Source organism: Asterias rubens, chromosome 9 (genome assembly GCF_902459465.1).
Source record: "Asterias rubens chromosome 9, eAstRub1.3, whole genome shotgun sequence".
NCBI classification, from domain to species: domain Eukaryota; kingdom Metazoa; phylum Echinodermata; class Asteroidea; order Forcipulatida; family Asteriidae; genus Asterias; species Asterias rubens.
The window spans coordinates 19,310,590-19,322,688 of NC_047070.1; the positions used below are offsets into that span (position 1 = coordinate 19,310,590).

The 12,099-nt window shown below is 37.6% G+C and overlaps 2 protein-coding genes across 4 annotated transcripts; both read left to right on the top strand.

The window, feature by feature from the left end:
- The first annotated feature begins 22 nt into the window (after positions 1 to 22).
- Positions 23 to 3,708, top strand: LOC117294539 (RING finger protein 37-like). The gene is made up of 4 exons (XM_033776992.1): positions 23 to 121; positions 265 to 1,794; positions 2,308 to 2,421; positions 3,214 to 3,708. Exons 2-4 carry the CDS (start codon positions 372 to 374, stop codon positions 3,432 to 3,434), a joined length of 1,758 nt encoding a protein of 585 aa, XP_033632883.1. The 5' UTR covers positions 23 to 121; positions 265 to 371; the 3' UTR covers positions 3,435 to 3,708.
- A 1,268-nt stretch (positions 3,709 to 4,976) lies between these two features.
- On the top strand, positions 4,977 to 11,422 carry LOC117295158. 3 transcript variants are annotated; one of them, XM_033777726.1, is made up of 7 exons: positions 4,977 to 5,539; positions 5,995 to 6,112; positions 6,572 to 6,694; positions 7,169 to 7,226; positions 7,832 to 7,963; positions 8,383 to 8,520; positions 8,971 to 11,422. In XM_033777726.1, exons 1-7 carry the CDS (start codon positions 5,095 to 5,097, stop codon positions 9,637 to 9,639), a joined length of 1,683 nt encoding a protein of 560 aa, XP_033633617.1. In that variant the 5' UTR covers positions 4,977 to 5,094; the 3' UTR covers positions 9,640 to 11,422. The 3 variants fall into 3 exon arrangements, with proteins under 3 accessions (XP_033633617.1, XP_033633618.1, XP_033633619.1); XM_033777727.1 differs by having other exon boundaries at positions 4,977 to 5,476; XM_033777728.1 differs by having other exon boundaries at positions 4,977 to 5,365.
- Positions 11,423 to 12,099: the final 677 nt, after the last annotated feature.

The following is a 12,099-nucleotide window of genomic DNA, read 5'->3' on the forward strand; positions in this document are numbered from 1 at the left end:
CTGTATCGGCTGATGCAGTTGTCACAAGAGGGCGCTATAACCGTGAACCGAGAACCGCTAACATGCAACGAAGGAGTCCAACGAACCTGGGCTAGAAGAACACAATATTTGGTCTTCCATGGTAAGGAATCAAAGTAAAACATTTAAAATATCATCAAGACAGGTGAGGTGTACAAGAAAAACTAGCACTAGTAGCAGTTTAATTTTATTTCATATTAATGTTTCTAATTGTTCCAATGTCTTTTTATCTAATTCTAAACGCAGATGGCATGCAATGCATGCAGGCAGAGCCAGAGGGGGGAGGAGACAGTAAACAAAAAATGAAATGATGAAGGCCAGCTTTTCATGATTCTTCAAACTTATACGGTAACATGGCCATTAACTTCTGCAGTCATGAATATGGCACAATAGTCACAACAAGTTCTGTGAGTGCAGATGGATACGAAGTAGACAACTTACTTGGGAAGGCTAAGACAATGTGGGGCCAGCCCAAAGGTTTTGTTGCAGAGAGCTTCATCAAACCCCCTGTCGACATCAACCTCATGTTTCGATTCAACGTATGGATTCAGAAGATTGTAATTGATCCTAAAGTAGGCAGTCAGATGTCAGGAGGGGTAGAAGTGTTTACAGCCTCCGTACCAATGAGCAACCAAAAAGGAATTCCTCCTGAAGATAAAGAACGTAAAGATTGTCCTGAAAAGCCATCTTTAAGAAACCAAAGTGGTATGCAGTCGGAAAAGAAGGAAGCTGTGTTTGCAAGTGTTGGCAGAGCTTTCTCCACAGACAAAAACACAACAAGTTTCTGTTTTGTAAATCACGGTTACCAAGCAATTTATACTCCGACTACAAGTAATCGGCATTCAGATGAACCCTCTTCTTCAAGACCAGGGGAAGTGAAAAGGTTTCTACGCAACTCTCAATTTGGTGCTTTGACTAATGTAAGTCACATGACACTGCGGATCAATCGTGTCATCAGTGGATCTGTCGCTATAAAATGTGTTCAAGTTTTGGGACAGCCTTCTAGAAACTGCTCCAAGCAAACGATTCATTGGGTTCTGCAAGTCGCAAACTCTCAGAATCCACTGAAGACTAAGGTGAAACCTCACTGTGTTACAAAGAAAGCTGAGCCTACCAAGGAAACCTTGAGACATCACGCCAAGAAAGTCCTAAATTCTGTCAATGAACAAGGTTGCCCGGAGGAGTTCATGGACCCCATTACTAATGACATGCTGATACTTCCAGTTTTATTACCATCTGGTCACACCATAAACAGTGAAACCTTGACGAAACACAGTGAAGCAGAGGCTGTATGGGGGCGCCCTCCGAATGATCCATTTACCGGGATACCTTTCTCCCAGAACAGTAAACCTCTTCCTAATGTGATACTGAAAGAGCGGATTGATCAATATATACTAAAAGGTGGGAACAGCGTGTCAGTTGGAGCTAGAGATGTCGGTAGATCGAGTAATAGAACCTCAAACCAAGCAATACATGTACCTACAGCAGCATCTCTTGTATGTCATCCAAGAACTAAATGTATTTCACTCATCAAAGAAGAGGATAGTGTGAAACCTTTAAAAGCACCAAACCTTGATCAAAGCAACAGTAATAACATCAGTACCTCAGGTAGAACACCTTCATATCCAGAAAGCAGAATTTCTAGTGCAACATCAAAGAGGAAGTTTCCTGTAGAATCTAGCCACCGTTCTATGACCAAGAGAAGACTACTTACCAACCCAAAGAATAAGGAAGAGGTTTCTGATACTGGACCATCAAGTTCGTCTTCACTCCAAGGTATGGGGGGGGGGGGGTGTACAGATGGAATGCTTGGTTCACTTCTTCTAATAAAATTCAAGACTTGTTGATTAACAGGCCTGATACTTCAGTGAGGCAAGGTGCCTTTGAATTGCTCCAGTACAAATTTGCAATTTCCTCATAAGGTGCCCTTTACCAAGAATCAAATGCCTTGGTGCCCTTGCCCTTTCAAAAACGAAGCATACAGGCCTGGATTAAGTACTAGTTATCCTTTCTAAAACCTATAAATTGAAAGTGGGAAGTACTTTATATGATCTGTATTCAAAATAAGAACAAACAGGTTTTATTCCAAATTGCATTGCCCAATTGAAATTATTTCAGAAAGTCTTTGGAATGGTTTTAATACTGGTTTTCAGAATTGTGAGAATGGGTATGGTCTAAAATTATCTTCCCACCCTTGATGATGAAAACAAAGTTACTTTACTGCCTCAAAAAGTCAATGTTTTGTTGTTGATTTTTTTTTTAAAGTCAATTTTATGTTTATATTCACAGCTTCCACAGTCTGTCATGAGGACATGTTATCTCAGAGTCTGGATGTAGCTTTGGAAGAGGCGTTATCTTCGGTACCATCATTCAGCAGAAAGGCACATTCCAGTACTAGCACAGGTAAACAATTATTAAGTATGAGGAAGGTGCAAGCATTCCAATGTTCTAAATGATGAAGGTGCCAAAACTAATGTTCTAAATGGATCTATGGATCATAGTATGTATTTGCTTTTGTTGTCCCTTGCCCATCTCGGGGTATTATTGTCAATGTATTATGTTTTGAACTGTTATGGCAAATAAAATAATAAATAATAATAAATGATGAAGGTGCCAGCATTCTACTGTTCCAAATAATGAATAAAGGTACCAGCATTCCAAGGTTCTAAATGATGAAGGTGCTAGCATTCTAATGTTCTTAATGATTGATGAATGTGCCAGTATTCTAAAGTTCTAAATGATAAATGAAGGTGCCAGTGTTATAAGGTTCTTAATGGTAAATGAATGTGCCAGTATTCTAAAGTTCGAAATGGAATTGAATGAAGTTGTCAGCATTCTAAAGTTTTCAATGATAAATGAAGGTGCCAGCATTCTAAGGTTCCAAATGACGAATAGAGGTGCCAGCATTCTAATGTTCTAATGATGAATGACGGTGCCAGCACTCTTACGTTTTAATTGATGAATGAAGGTGCGATTAATCTTGCATTCTTAATGATAAATGAAGGTGCCAGCATTCCAATGTTCTAAATGATGAATAAAGGTGCCAGCATTCTAATGTTCTAAATGATGAATAAAGGTGCTAGCATTCTAAGGTTCCAATGATGAATGAAAGTACTACGAATGAAATAGTCTTTATGGGCCTATACATTTTAAAATACTGAAGTCCAATGCAAGTGTATCTATTTATTTCTTCAGATCAAGAAGTCTCCAACAGATGGTCCTGCGCTGCTTGTGGTAATACTATAGCAACCAAAGAAGGTTACCATGTCAACGGGCCCATCAACATGTATAAGTTACCATGTGCACACATGGTGTGTAGAAGTTGCCTTTTGTTACCTGAACAAAAGAAAATAAGAAAATGTTCAACTTGTCATAAAAGTTTTGATGCATCACAAGTTGTCAAGGTGCATTTGTAGACAATTCTTGTTTGCTGTAACTTTATACTTACGATAGTTTTGTTACACAATCAAAGAGTGGATTTTGCTTAAAACATCAATTATCAAGTGAAGTCGTTGTTTATTACCACTCAAGCAAGAGTAAAATATGCATCCCATTGTAGCCTCTTTGGATAAGGGTTGCAGCCACATTACATTTTGTCCATGTTCGACGAGAGAGCATGTGATAACAAATTTATCTTGAAGCAAATTTGACACACAGCTTAAAGCCATTGGACCCTTTCGGTAAACAGCAGTGTCCAAGGCCCACACTTCGTGTATCACAACTTATATATAAAATAACAAACATGTGAAAATTTAGGCTCAATCGGTCATCGGAGTCGGGAGAAAATAACTAACGAGAAAACCCACCCTTGTATCCGCACGTTTCGCCGTGTCATGACATGGGTTTAAAATAAATCCGTTATTCTTGTTGTCGAGAATTGATAATTGTTTTAATGTTTTCTCAAAAAGTAAAGTATTTCATGGAATAATATTTCAAGAGAAGTCTTTCACCACTACCTTCTGTTTCTGTACCTTCTGTAAACCCTGTAAGTTATTTGTAAATCTGTAAACTTTTTTTCTGTTCCGAAAGGGTCCAATGGCTTTAAATAGCGCAATAGCACGGTTAAAGAGCCGCATATTACAGGACTATAACAGGGTTTCATATTGGCCATGCAATATAAAGCTTTCACACTCTTGTTGCTATGGATCAACCAATCAGAATTGAGGTTTCAAGTTTGCTTGAAGATGAAAGGTGGTACACCCAAACTCAGTGACTGTACGGCTAATGTAGAAAACACTTTGTAGAAATTGACGTGATTTTCACTGTTAGTTTAGAATTCCAGGGCTGTCCTCAACGTTGGCTGCCTGTATATCATGATAGTGCAATCCAAATTATTAATGCTGGGTTAGCATTTAATGACTACAAGTTTACTTCTTGATGAATATTTTAAGATGTGTAACTTTTTGACTTGCTGTTGGCAATTATTTATTTAAACACAGCAGAATGAGAATGCTATCCAATTGTAGGCTGGTACTGACTGAAAATCCAGATTCTGAGGATTTAATATACAGAAATAACATTTATAGAAAGCTGTATATTTGAGTTGTTTTTCAAATGACCAATATCATAGCGCAAAAATTGTAAACCAAATGGCTTGAATCTTTTGTATGAATGTGTGTTTTTCAAAAGGCGTAAATTCCTTTCTCAAATAAATATTTTTCAAAAAGTGCTAAATAGTCTGTGTTGACATTTGTTGGTTGTCTTTTGTTGTTGTTTTTGTGTTGGGGGACGGGATTCAGAAGAAAATACTGCTTAGCTAATTTATTTGCTACGCAATAACTGGGTGGGACAATAGTCACAACAATAACAAATTTAATGGGTTTTTGGCTGGTTACCAGTTGCTGCTAAGCAATATCTGTCTGTGCTAAGCAAGGTTTGTGCTTAAATACAGGCTTTATGAAATTTAAAGTCTCTATTTTAAAACTGTTGAGGGCGCTATTCATAGGCCACGTGCGAAACATAAACATGGCAGTAGCGCGCGGCCAGCTGTAACTATAGCTAGCCTTGCCCGCTACTTAAAACATTGTACGAAATAATTAACTACTCAATGGGAAGTACCGTGACATTTTCAAGATAATGGCTGATGCAAGGATCGTAGAAGAGATGATAAGCAGTTCAGATTCACTCCCACAACCCGACAGTCCATTTGGAATTGAAACTACACAATCTGTAGTCGGCACTGACGAGGCCGACGGATCGTGTGGAAATGGCCGTGTTGCTAATGATACAGAAGTTGGCTGCGACAACTCCGGTGTAAATTTGCCCGGGCTTGACGGCGCTTCAACTCCGCGGATCATCGCTTCATTGTCGGAAGATGTCGAGGAGCATGATTGTGATGAATCGGAAGGTACTTGTGAGGAGGTTGTTCTGCTGGACGAAGTAGGAGATTGTGAAGATATCACGGAAGCTTTCTTCAACCATCTCAATAATGCTCATGCAGATGTTGCTACGACTGAGAGTGAGAAGGCTGGACAAGTTGATGATGCGGAAAATGCGGAAAATGTTCCAGAAACAAATAAAGGTTTGGTCTGATCTACAACTATTTAAAAACATTGCAAACGTTGAGCCTCTTCATTTCTTGGAAAAGTTTCCGCATGGCGCCACCACTTTTTCATTCGATATGAAATAATATAGTATCTAATTTACCTCATTGATATATCCCTTTTTGTAAAAATGAGTGAAAAAGTGGTGGCGCCATACGGAAAGTTACCCCATTTCTTTTTTAGTTGGAACAATAATTGGATATGTTGTAGTTAATTGTAAAATTAGACTGGGAAAAGTTTCTGTATCCACCACCACTTTTTCATTATTTTATGAAATAAAATAGTATCTAATTTACTCGACTGAGATATCCTTTTGGTAAAAATAATGAGTGACACGACACTCTACGTCATGCTAGCTGAAGAAGAACACATGACAATGATGATAAAGATTATTAATTTAAGACGTGTATCTACATGTATGGCATTTATTTAGCAAGGAGCGATGATGGACTGACGGACAACATGGATCAAGACATGAATGACGACATCCTGTCAATCATGTGCGATGAGAACGACATTGATCATCTGGATCTTGAGGAGGAAGTGAAGAGGTAGAGCCTTTAAGTTCACATTAGTTTTATATTTAGTAATAAATAAAAAGGAAAACGGAACTGAGTAAATTGTTCAACAATTTGGTTTGGGGTTGAACAAAGAAAACATTGATAGAGCAGGGCGTGAATCTGCATGCTCCAGATTAAAAGTGCAGGCTTTTAGTATTTATCAGTTAGGCTATCTAGGGAGTTCGCTAAAGGCTTACTTGGTAGAGCTTTAGCACTGGTATATTCATCCAGAGGGTGCAAGTTCCAGTCTAGTCTCTTTTGAGCAGCAGTGGTCAACGACCCAATGTTTCTATCAGTATGCTCTGATCATCTTCAGGAGAATGCTGGACTCTGTTGCTGGATGTAGGTTTTCATCAGAATTAAGCTCTCTGCACAGACATCAATAGGGGTGGGAATAAGGGCATAGTAACAGTAAAGTACTGTTGTAAAGTGCTCTATTTTCCTCCACAGGGATTGGAACTTTGAAAGTGGCTTGAAGAGAACTAAAAGGAAATCAGAGTCGCCAGTCAACACCCACAGTATGTCCAGGCCAAAGAGGTGTCACAGTGAATCATTCAAAAACCATTCTGAAAGGTACATGTGTGTCACAGGCTTGTATGCTTCGTTTGGAACGGGCAAGAGCACCACGGCATTTTCTCCTTGATGACTAGGGGGTATGGAGGCAATCGCCTTTGTCGCTATCGAAAAGTATTAGGTCTGGTGTCAGTTTGATGCTCACTCATTTCCTCATTTATTCGGGGTCAGGAGATGCACCCTCAATCATCAACTCCTGATCCTCAGGCAATAGACCGATCAAGTAGGCTCCGCCCATGACGCATGTGTGAGCAAGAACACGAGGGGCTCTCCAATGCCTTTCTGCACAACTCTCCCGCGCGCGCCAAGATATACGGGCACGTATGTCGGTCCTTATTTGTCCGACCTTAGTTGCCTTGTGATTGGTCAATACGCAATGGGGCGAAGCTTAGTGGATCGGTCTAATAGTTTTCATTCACTTCTTGTGACTTTAAGTTGTTACTGAATGTTTTTCCCCCAATGTCTGTGTCACAGGAGATTCCTGCCTAGTTCTGTGCACGCCCGACTTGGGCCTAGCCCCAAATATAACCAGGTAATTGAATCAGGGTAATGCTATTGATGTGGTTATAAATTATTGGGCCTAGGACAAATAGATGTTTGTTTCCCGTAGCATTTTCTGAAATCATTGGGACTGACACTGTAGGTAGAGAAAAAAAAAGAACAGATACCTTAAAAAAATATTGAATAAAACAACCTATTTTCTGTAGAACTTCAAAACAATAATGTTGTGGCCAAGAAGGATACAAGACCAAGTTCAGTCTCCTGACGATGAATAGAGCAAGCTAGTCGAAACGTTGAGACCAATTCAGAACTGACTCCGTGGCAGTACAGTTAATTACGATCCTATAAGTTAAAGTAGTAGTCCAGTCTGTTTTCTATACCATCTGCCCTGGTAATAGTTAAAAAGCAGGACAGTTCTTTTCAGAACTGAGAAGTCTCCTGAACCTCCGATTATCTACTCCGTGGCAGTAGAATAAAGCAAGACAGTTCTCCTGGCAAGTAGATACACACATGGTGTTACCGCAAACCAAAATATATAATTTCAGAATGTTTGCAAGATGACTTCAAGATCCATAAATAAAGCAGCCATGATTTCTTGAAATAAAATAATGTTTTTATTTGTCAACTTTCTGGTAGGACAATGAGCACAATAACAATACATGCTACAGATTCCTCAAGACTGGAAGTTGTCATCGACCTTCCTGTCATTTTCTGCATCCTCCAGCAACACCCCAAGATACCAGACAGATCAGATATCACCACCCAGAGGTAATAACCACTTTGAAACAAAATGGTTTTAGGGACAACAATTCAGAAAATAGTACACACAGACCATAAAGGCCATAAGCCTTTTTGAGATATGGTGGACAGAATGCTACAACACTATAAGGTTTGGGTAAATTTGTGCGAATTGACCATAAAAATAGAACATGTGTTATTCAGTGAAGTGTGCTTTTTTCCAATATTATCTCGCAACTTTGACGATCGATTGAGCTCAAATTTTCACAGGTTTGTTATTTTATGCTTATGTTGAGATACACCAAGTGAGAAGACTGGTATTTGACAATTACCAATAGTGTTCAGTGTCTTTAAGTCAGTCTATTTGATAGAAAAAAACGCCACTCCAGATTGAAATAAAGATTAAATGTGTATCATACATGTGTCTTCTTCAATTTGTCTCTTGACAGAATTCTGACCAAGTGCATCTGACTCACCATGTACAACAGGAGCTACACCAGATGAAGAAACAGCAGAACTTTCTCTTGCATAATATGCAGCACATGGAGGTGCAGCTGAAGCATCATGCTGCCAACCAATCACAACAGGTTAGTTTAGAATAATAATGAACACTTGTAATGCGCACTTATATCCACCCTGCTGGGTGTTCAAGGCGCAGTAAAACCAAAACCTGCTGGGTGTCCAAGGCGCAGTTAGACCAAAACCAAATGGTAATGGTGAAAGACTTCTCTTGAAATATTATTCCATGTAATGCTTTATTTTATGAGAAAACATTAAAACAATATCAATTCTCGACATCGAGAATTACAGATTTATTTTAAACACATGTCATGACACGGCGAAACGTGCAGAAACTAGGGTGGGTTTTCCCATTATTTTCTCCCGACTCCAATGACCGATTGAGCCTAAATTTTCACAGGTTTGTTATTTTATATAGAAGTTGTGATACACGAAGTGTGGGCCTTGGACAATACTGTTTACCAAAAGTGTCCAATGGCTTTAAAAGTGATCTGTCTGTTATTTGAAACCAAACACAGGTGTACAAAGAGCTGCAAAATCTTTACCAGAACCTACAGAAAGAGTATGAAGACAAACTGGCCTACACCCGGGATGTGTTTACTACCAAGCTGTACTCCATGAATAATGACAACTGTAAGAATCTCCAAGAGATGGAGAAACGCCTTAAGGAGGTGGAGTCGGCACTGAAGACCAAAGATGAACTGTTATCTCACTATAGGTATATCACCAGTATTCAAGAGAAACAGATGGATTATATTATATCAGGTTATATCAGTAATGACCCTTCAAAAGGGTCACTTGGGCGAAAGCTTGCATCTTGGCAATCTATGAAGGAGCACTACCTTTCCATTCTGGAGAGGTCTAAGAATAGCCCTCCCGGATCTCAATCAACAAAATTAGAAGGCAAGCAGGATTCAGCACAGGGTGATTGGCATAAGATTTGTGTTGCGCAATCCCCAAGGCCAAGATCAGACGATAATCATCCTTGGACTCGTATCTCCCCTCAAAATGGCCGCCTTTCTGATTTTGAGAGGAATCATCCACAAAGATTGTACCTTAGGCAACCATTGATTCCAGCTAACACACGAGGTCTGATTGAACGACCTGTTTATAACGTACCATTCATTCCACTGAGACATGTCGATGACTCAGTGCATGATTACCAGCATGCTTCAAGAGTTCCTTAAACCTCAGGATAATCTACAATAGAGCAGACATTATAACTATTAAAAACTCCATTCTTGAAGGGTCAAAAAGTAGTAAATGCCTCGATTGTGTTCGAAGTAGGAACTGACAATTTTGAAAAGAAATTCCCTAGTGGTGTACTCTGACTTTCCCAGGTCAGTTGCTCTTTGTATTCAGAAACTACAGAAACCATTGATATTAACATTTAGGCAGCAAAGGAGGTTGCCTCCATGCCCCCTGGTCATTGCCTTGGTGCCCTTGAAATGCTCCAGTAGAAATTTACAATGTCCTCATAGGGTGCCCTTCACCAAGGAGAAAATGCCTTGGTGCCCTTGCTCTTTCAAAAACGAAGCAAGGGCACCTCGTCTACTAATTTGTTTTGTCGAAATATAAAAAAGTTAAATAAACCTCGACCCCTAATTTGTTTTTGCCGAAATTTGAAAAAGTAAATTAAACCTCAACCACTAATTTGTTTTTGCCGAAATATGAAAAAGTAAACAAATGTTGATAAAGTTATGCCTTTATTTACTCCACTCTGTTTGTCCAGGAAAATGGATAATGTATGTTTACATTCAAAGCATCAAAGCAACCAAAAGGTTTTAATTTTGATTTAAAACCTTTAAATTTAAGGTTACGCATTTCAGCATTTGTTTTCGTGTTTTACAAAAAAAAATCCAGCTTTTAATAGAGCCATTTATTAAGTTTATTGTAAAAGAAAGAAATTAGAAGATATTTTTGAAGCGAGACATTTATGAAATCAGGAGAATTCAATCTGAAATGTGTTGAAAACGGGTGTCAATAACAATGAGTTGAAGTTTCTTTCAGATTGAAAGTGCTTAAAGCAAAGTGATACGGGAAGAGAATCAAATTAAGAATCATTGTTTCTTGTTATTACTTTCACAGATTCTAAGTTTTTGTAAGATGGACGGAAATTAGTTCTGAGAGCAATAATCATCTTTTTTGTGCATTATGCATTTTTGTAGTATATTTTTCAAAAGAGTTGTATTTTACATGCACAGTATTTTAAGATTTCTATTACACAAAACCTTCCATACTTTTTTACTTAAAGAGTTTAAACTATACCAGCAAGTTTGTTTTATGAGAAAAGTTACACATAGTTACTGTCAGTTGTAGAGTGTATATTTTTTTTAAATACTTTTTATTTAATCTTTATTTTTTACTTGTTTTGTTCAAAGCCAAAGATAATGCTAATGGGCATGTTTTATATATTTTTAAGAAAATATTTATTTGTTGTTTCACAAGGAATAGTAAAATAAACAGAGTAATTAAGAAATCTGTTCCTCTTTTTGTTTGCCTTTAAGATAAGGACAACAAAGATTTGCCCTTGATCTTTACGAAGTGCAATGAGAAAAAGTGTATTGATTGCGTTTATTTTAGATTGCAAAAGAATTGCTCTGAGAAAAAGACAATTTTATGTTTGATTTATTATTTGTAGTTGTTCGTCTAAATATATATAGTTTGATATGATTTTGGGATAGTTTTATATTATATAAAAGCTATTTTTAAAGAAGCATTATAACTTTTTTGTTAAAAGTACAAAGAGTCTTTCTTTAAAGACATCTTCTCATTTTTGCATGAGAATCTTTATACTTTTAAAGTTTATTTGGTAAACTACTTATTTACCTGGTATTACTTTCCTTAATTTGGAAAACAGTTTTTCATTTGCTTAAAGTATATATACACAATACTTGGATTTGTCATTATTTGTTCTTGGGAACGATATTGCTTTGTTTTATTTTGTATGGTTCAGGATACCCCCCCCCCCCCCCCAAAAAAAAGGGGGGGGCGATTGTACCATTAATGTTTTCAAGTTTCAAAGAAATCATTATGTGTAATTTAATTTATGGTTTGAAGTGTTTTACATGTTTCTTTTTTACAAAATAAAGACAAATTTTCTTGAGAGAATATTAATATGAAGTCGATATTTTGTTTATTTTGTGTGTTCATATTAGAGAATGGACAACATATTGAACCAGTGTTTTCATTGGAAAGGGACAGTTGACTGTCATGCAACAACGTACATAGGAAGCCATGAAAGTACGAATTATATCCTCCTCTTACCAGTTTTCACGCTATTATGCCTTTTTCTTCTTTTTTCTAATTATCTTTATTTGCTAATATGAAGTATGCAAACATTATATTAAAACTTGATGGACATTGAAATGTTCACACTACACACCGATCTTCGATGACTTCAACTGGCCCCATTTGTTTTGAGTTTTTCCTGTTTTCACGGCAAACAAGAAAGTATGGTTTCCCGGTGAAGCCATACATGGAAGACTACAAGTGTTCTTTGAGACTCTGTGTATGACTCTATAGCCAGCAGTTGTCTTCGTTTTATTCAAAATATTTTTAATGAAACTTTAAAAATTACCATGGTAATTTGCAAAAAATAACAAAAATAAATAATTTAATAAAAAGTGTGAATAATTATTAGCTTT

What these genes read in the sequence shown, in the direction of transcription:
- LOC117295158 (XM_033777726.1), top strand. Translation starts at nt 5,095, where the DNA reads ATGGCTGATGCAAGGATCGTAGAAGAGATGATAAGCAGTTCAGATTCA. An exon ending in CTTGAGGAGGAAGTGAAGAG is followed by an intron (nt 6,113 to 6,571) that starts GTAGAGCCTTTA and finishes TTTCCTCCACAG; the next exon opens with GGATTGGAACTTTGAAAGTG. An exon ending in CTAGCCCCAAATATAACCAG is followed by an intron (nt 7,227 to 7,831) that starts GTAATTGAATCA and finishes ACTTTCTGGTAG; the next exon opens with GACAATGAGCACAATAACAA.
- LOC117294539 (XM_033776992.1), top strand. Translation starts at nt 372, where the DNA reads ATGGCCATTAACTTCTGCAGTCATGAATATGGCACAATAGTCACAACA. An exon ending in AAGTTCGTCTTCACTCCAAG is followed by an intron (nt 1,795 to 2,307) that starts GTATGGGGGGGG and finishes TTATATTCACAG; the next exon opens with CTTCCACAGTCTGTCATGAG. An exon ending in ACATTCCAGTACTAGCACAG is followed by an intron (nt 2,422 to 3,213) that starts GTAAACAATTAT and finishes TTATTTCTTCAG; the next exon opens with ATCAAGAAGTCTCCAACAGA.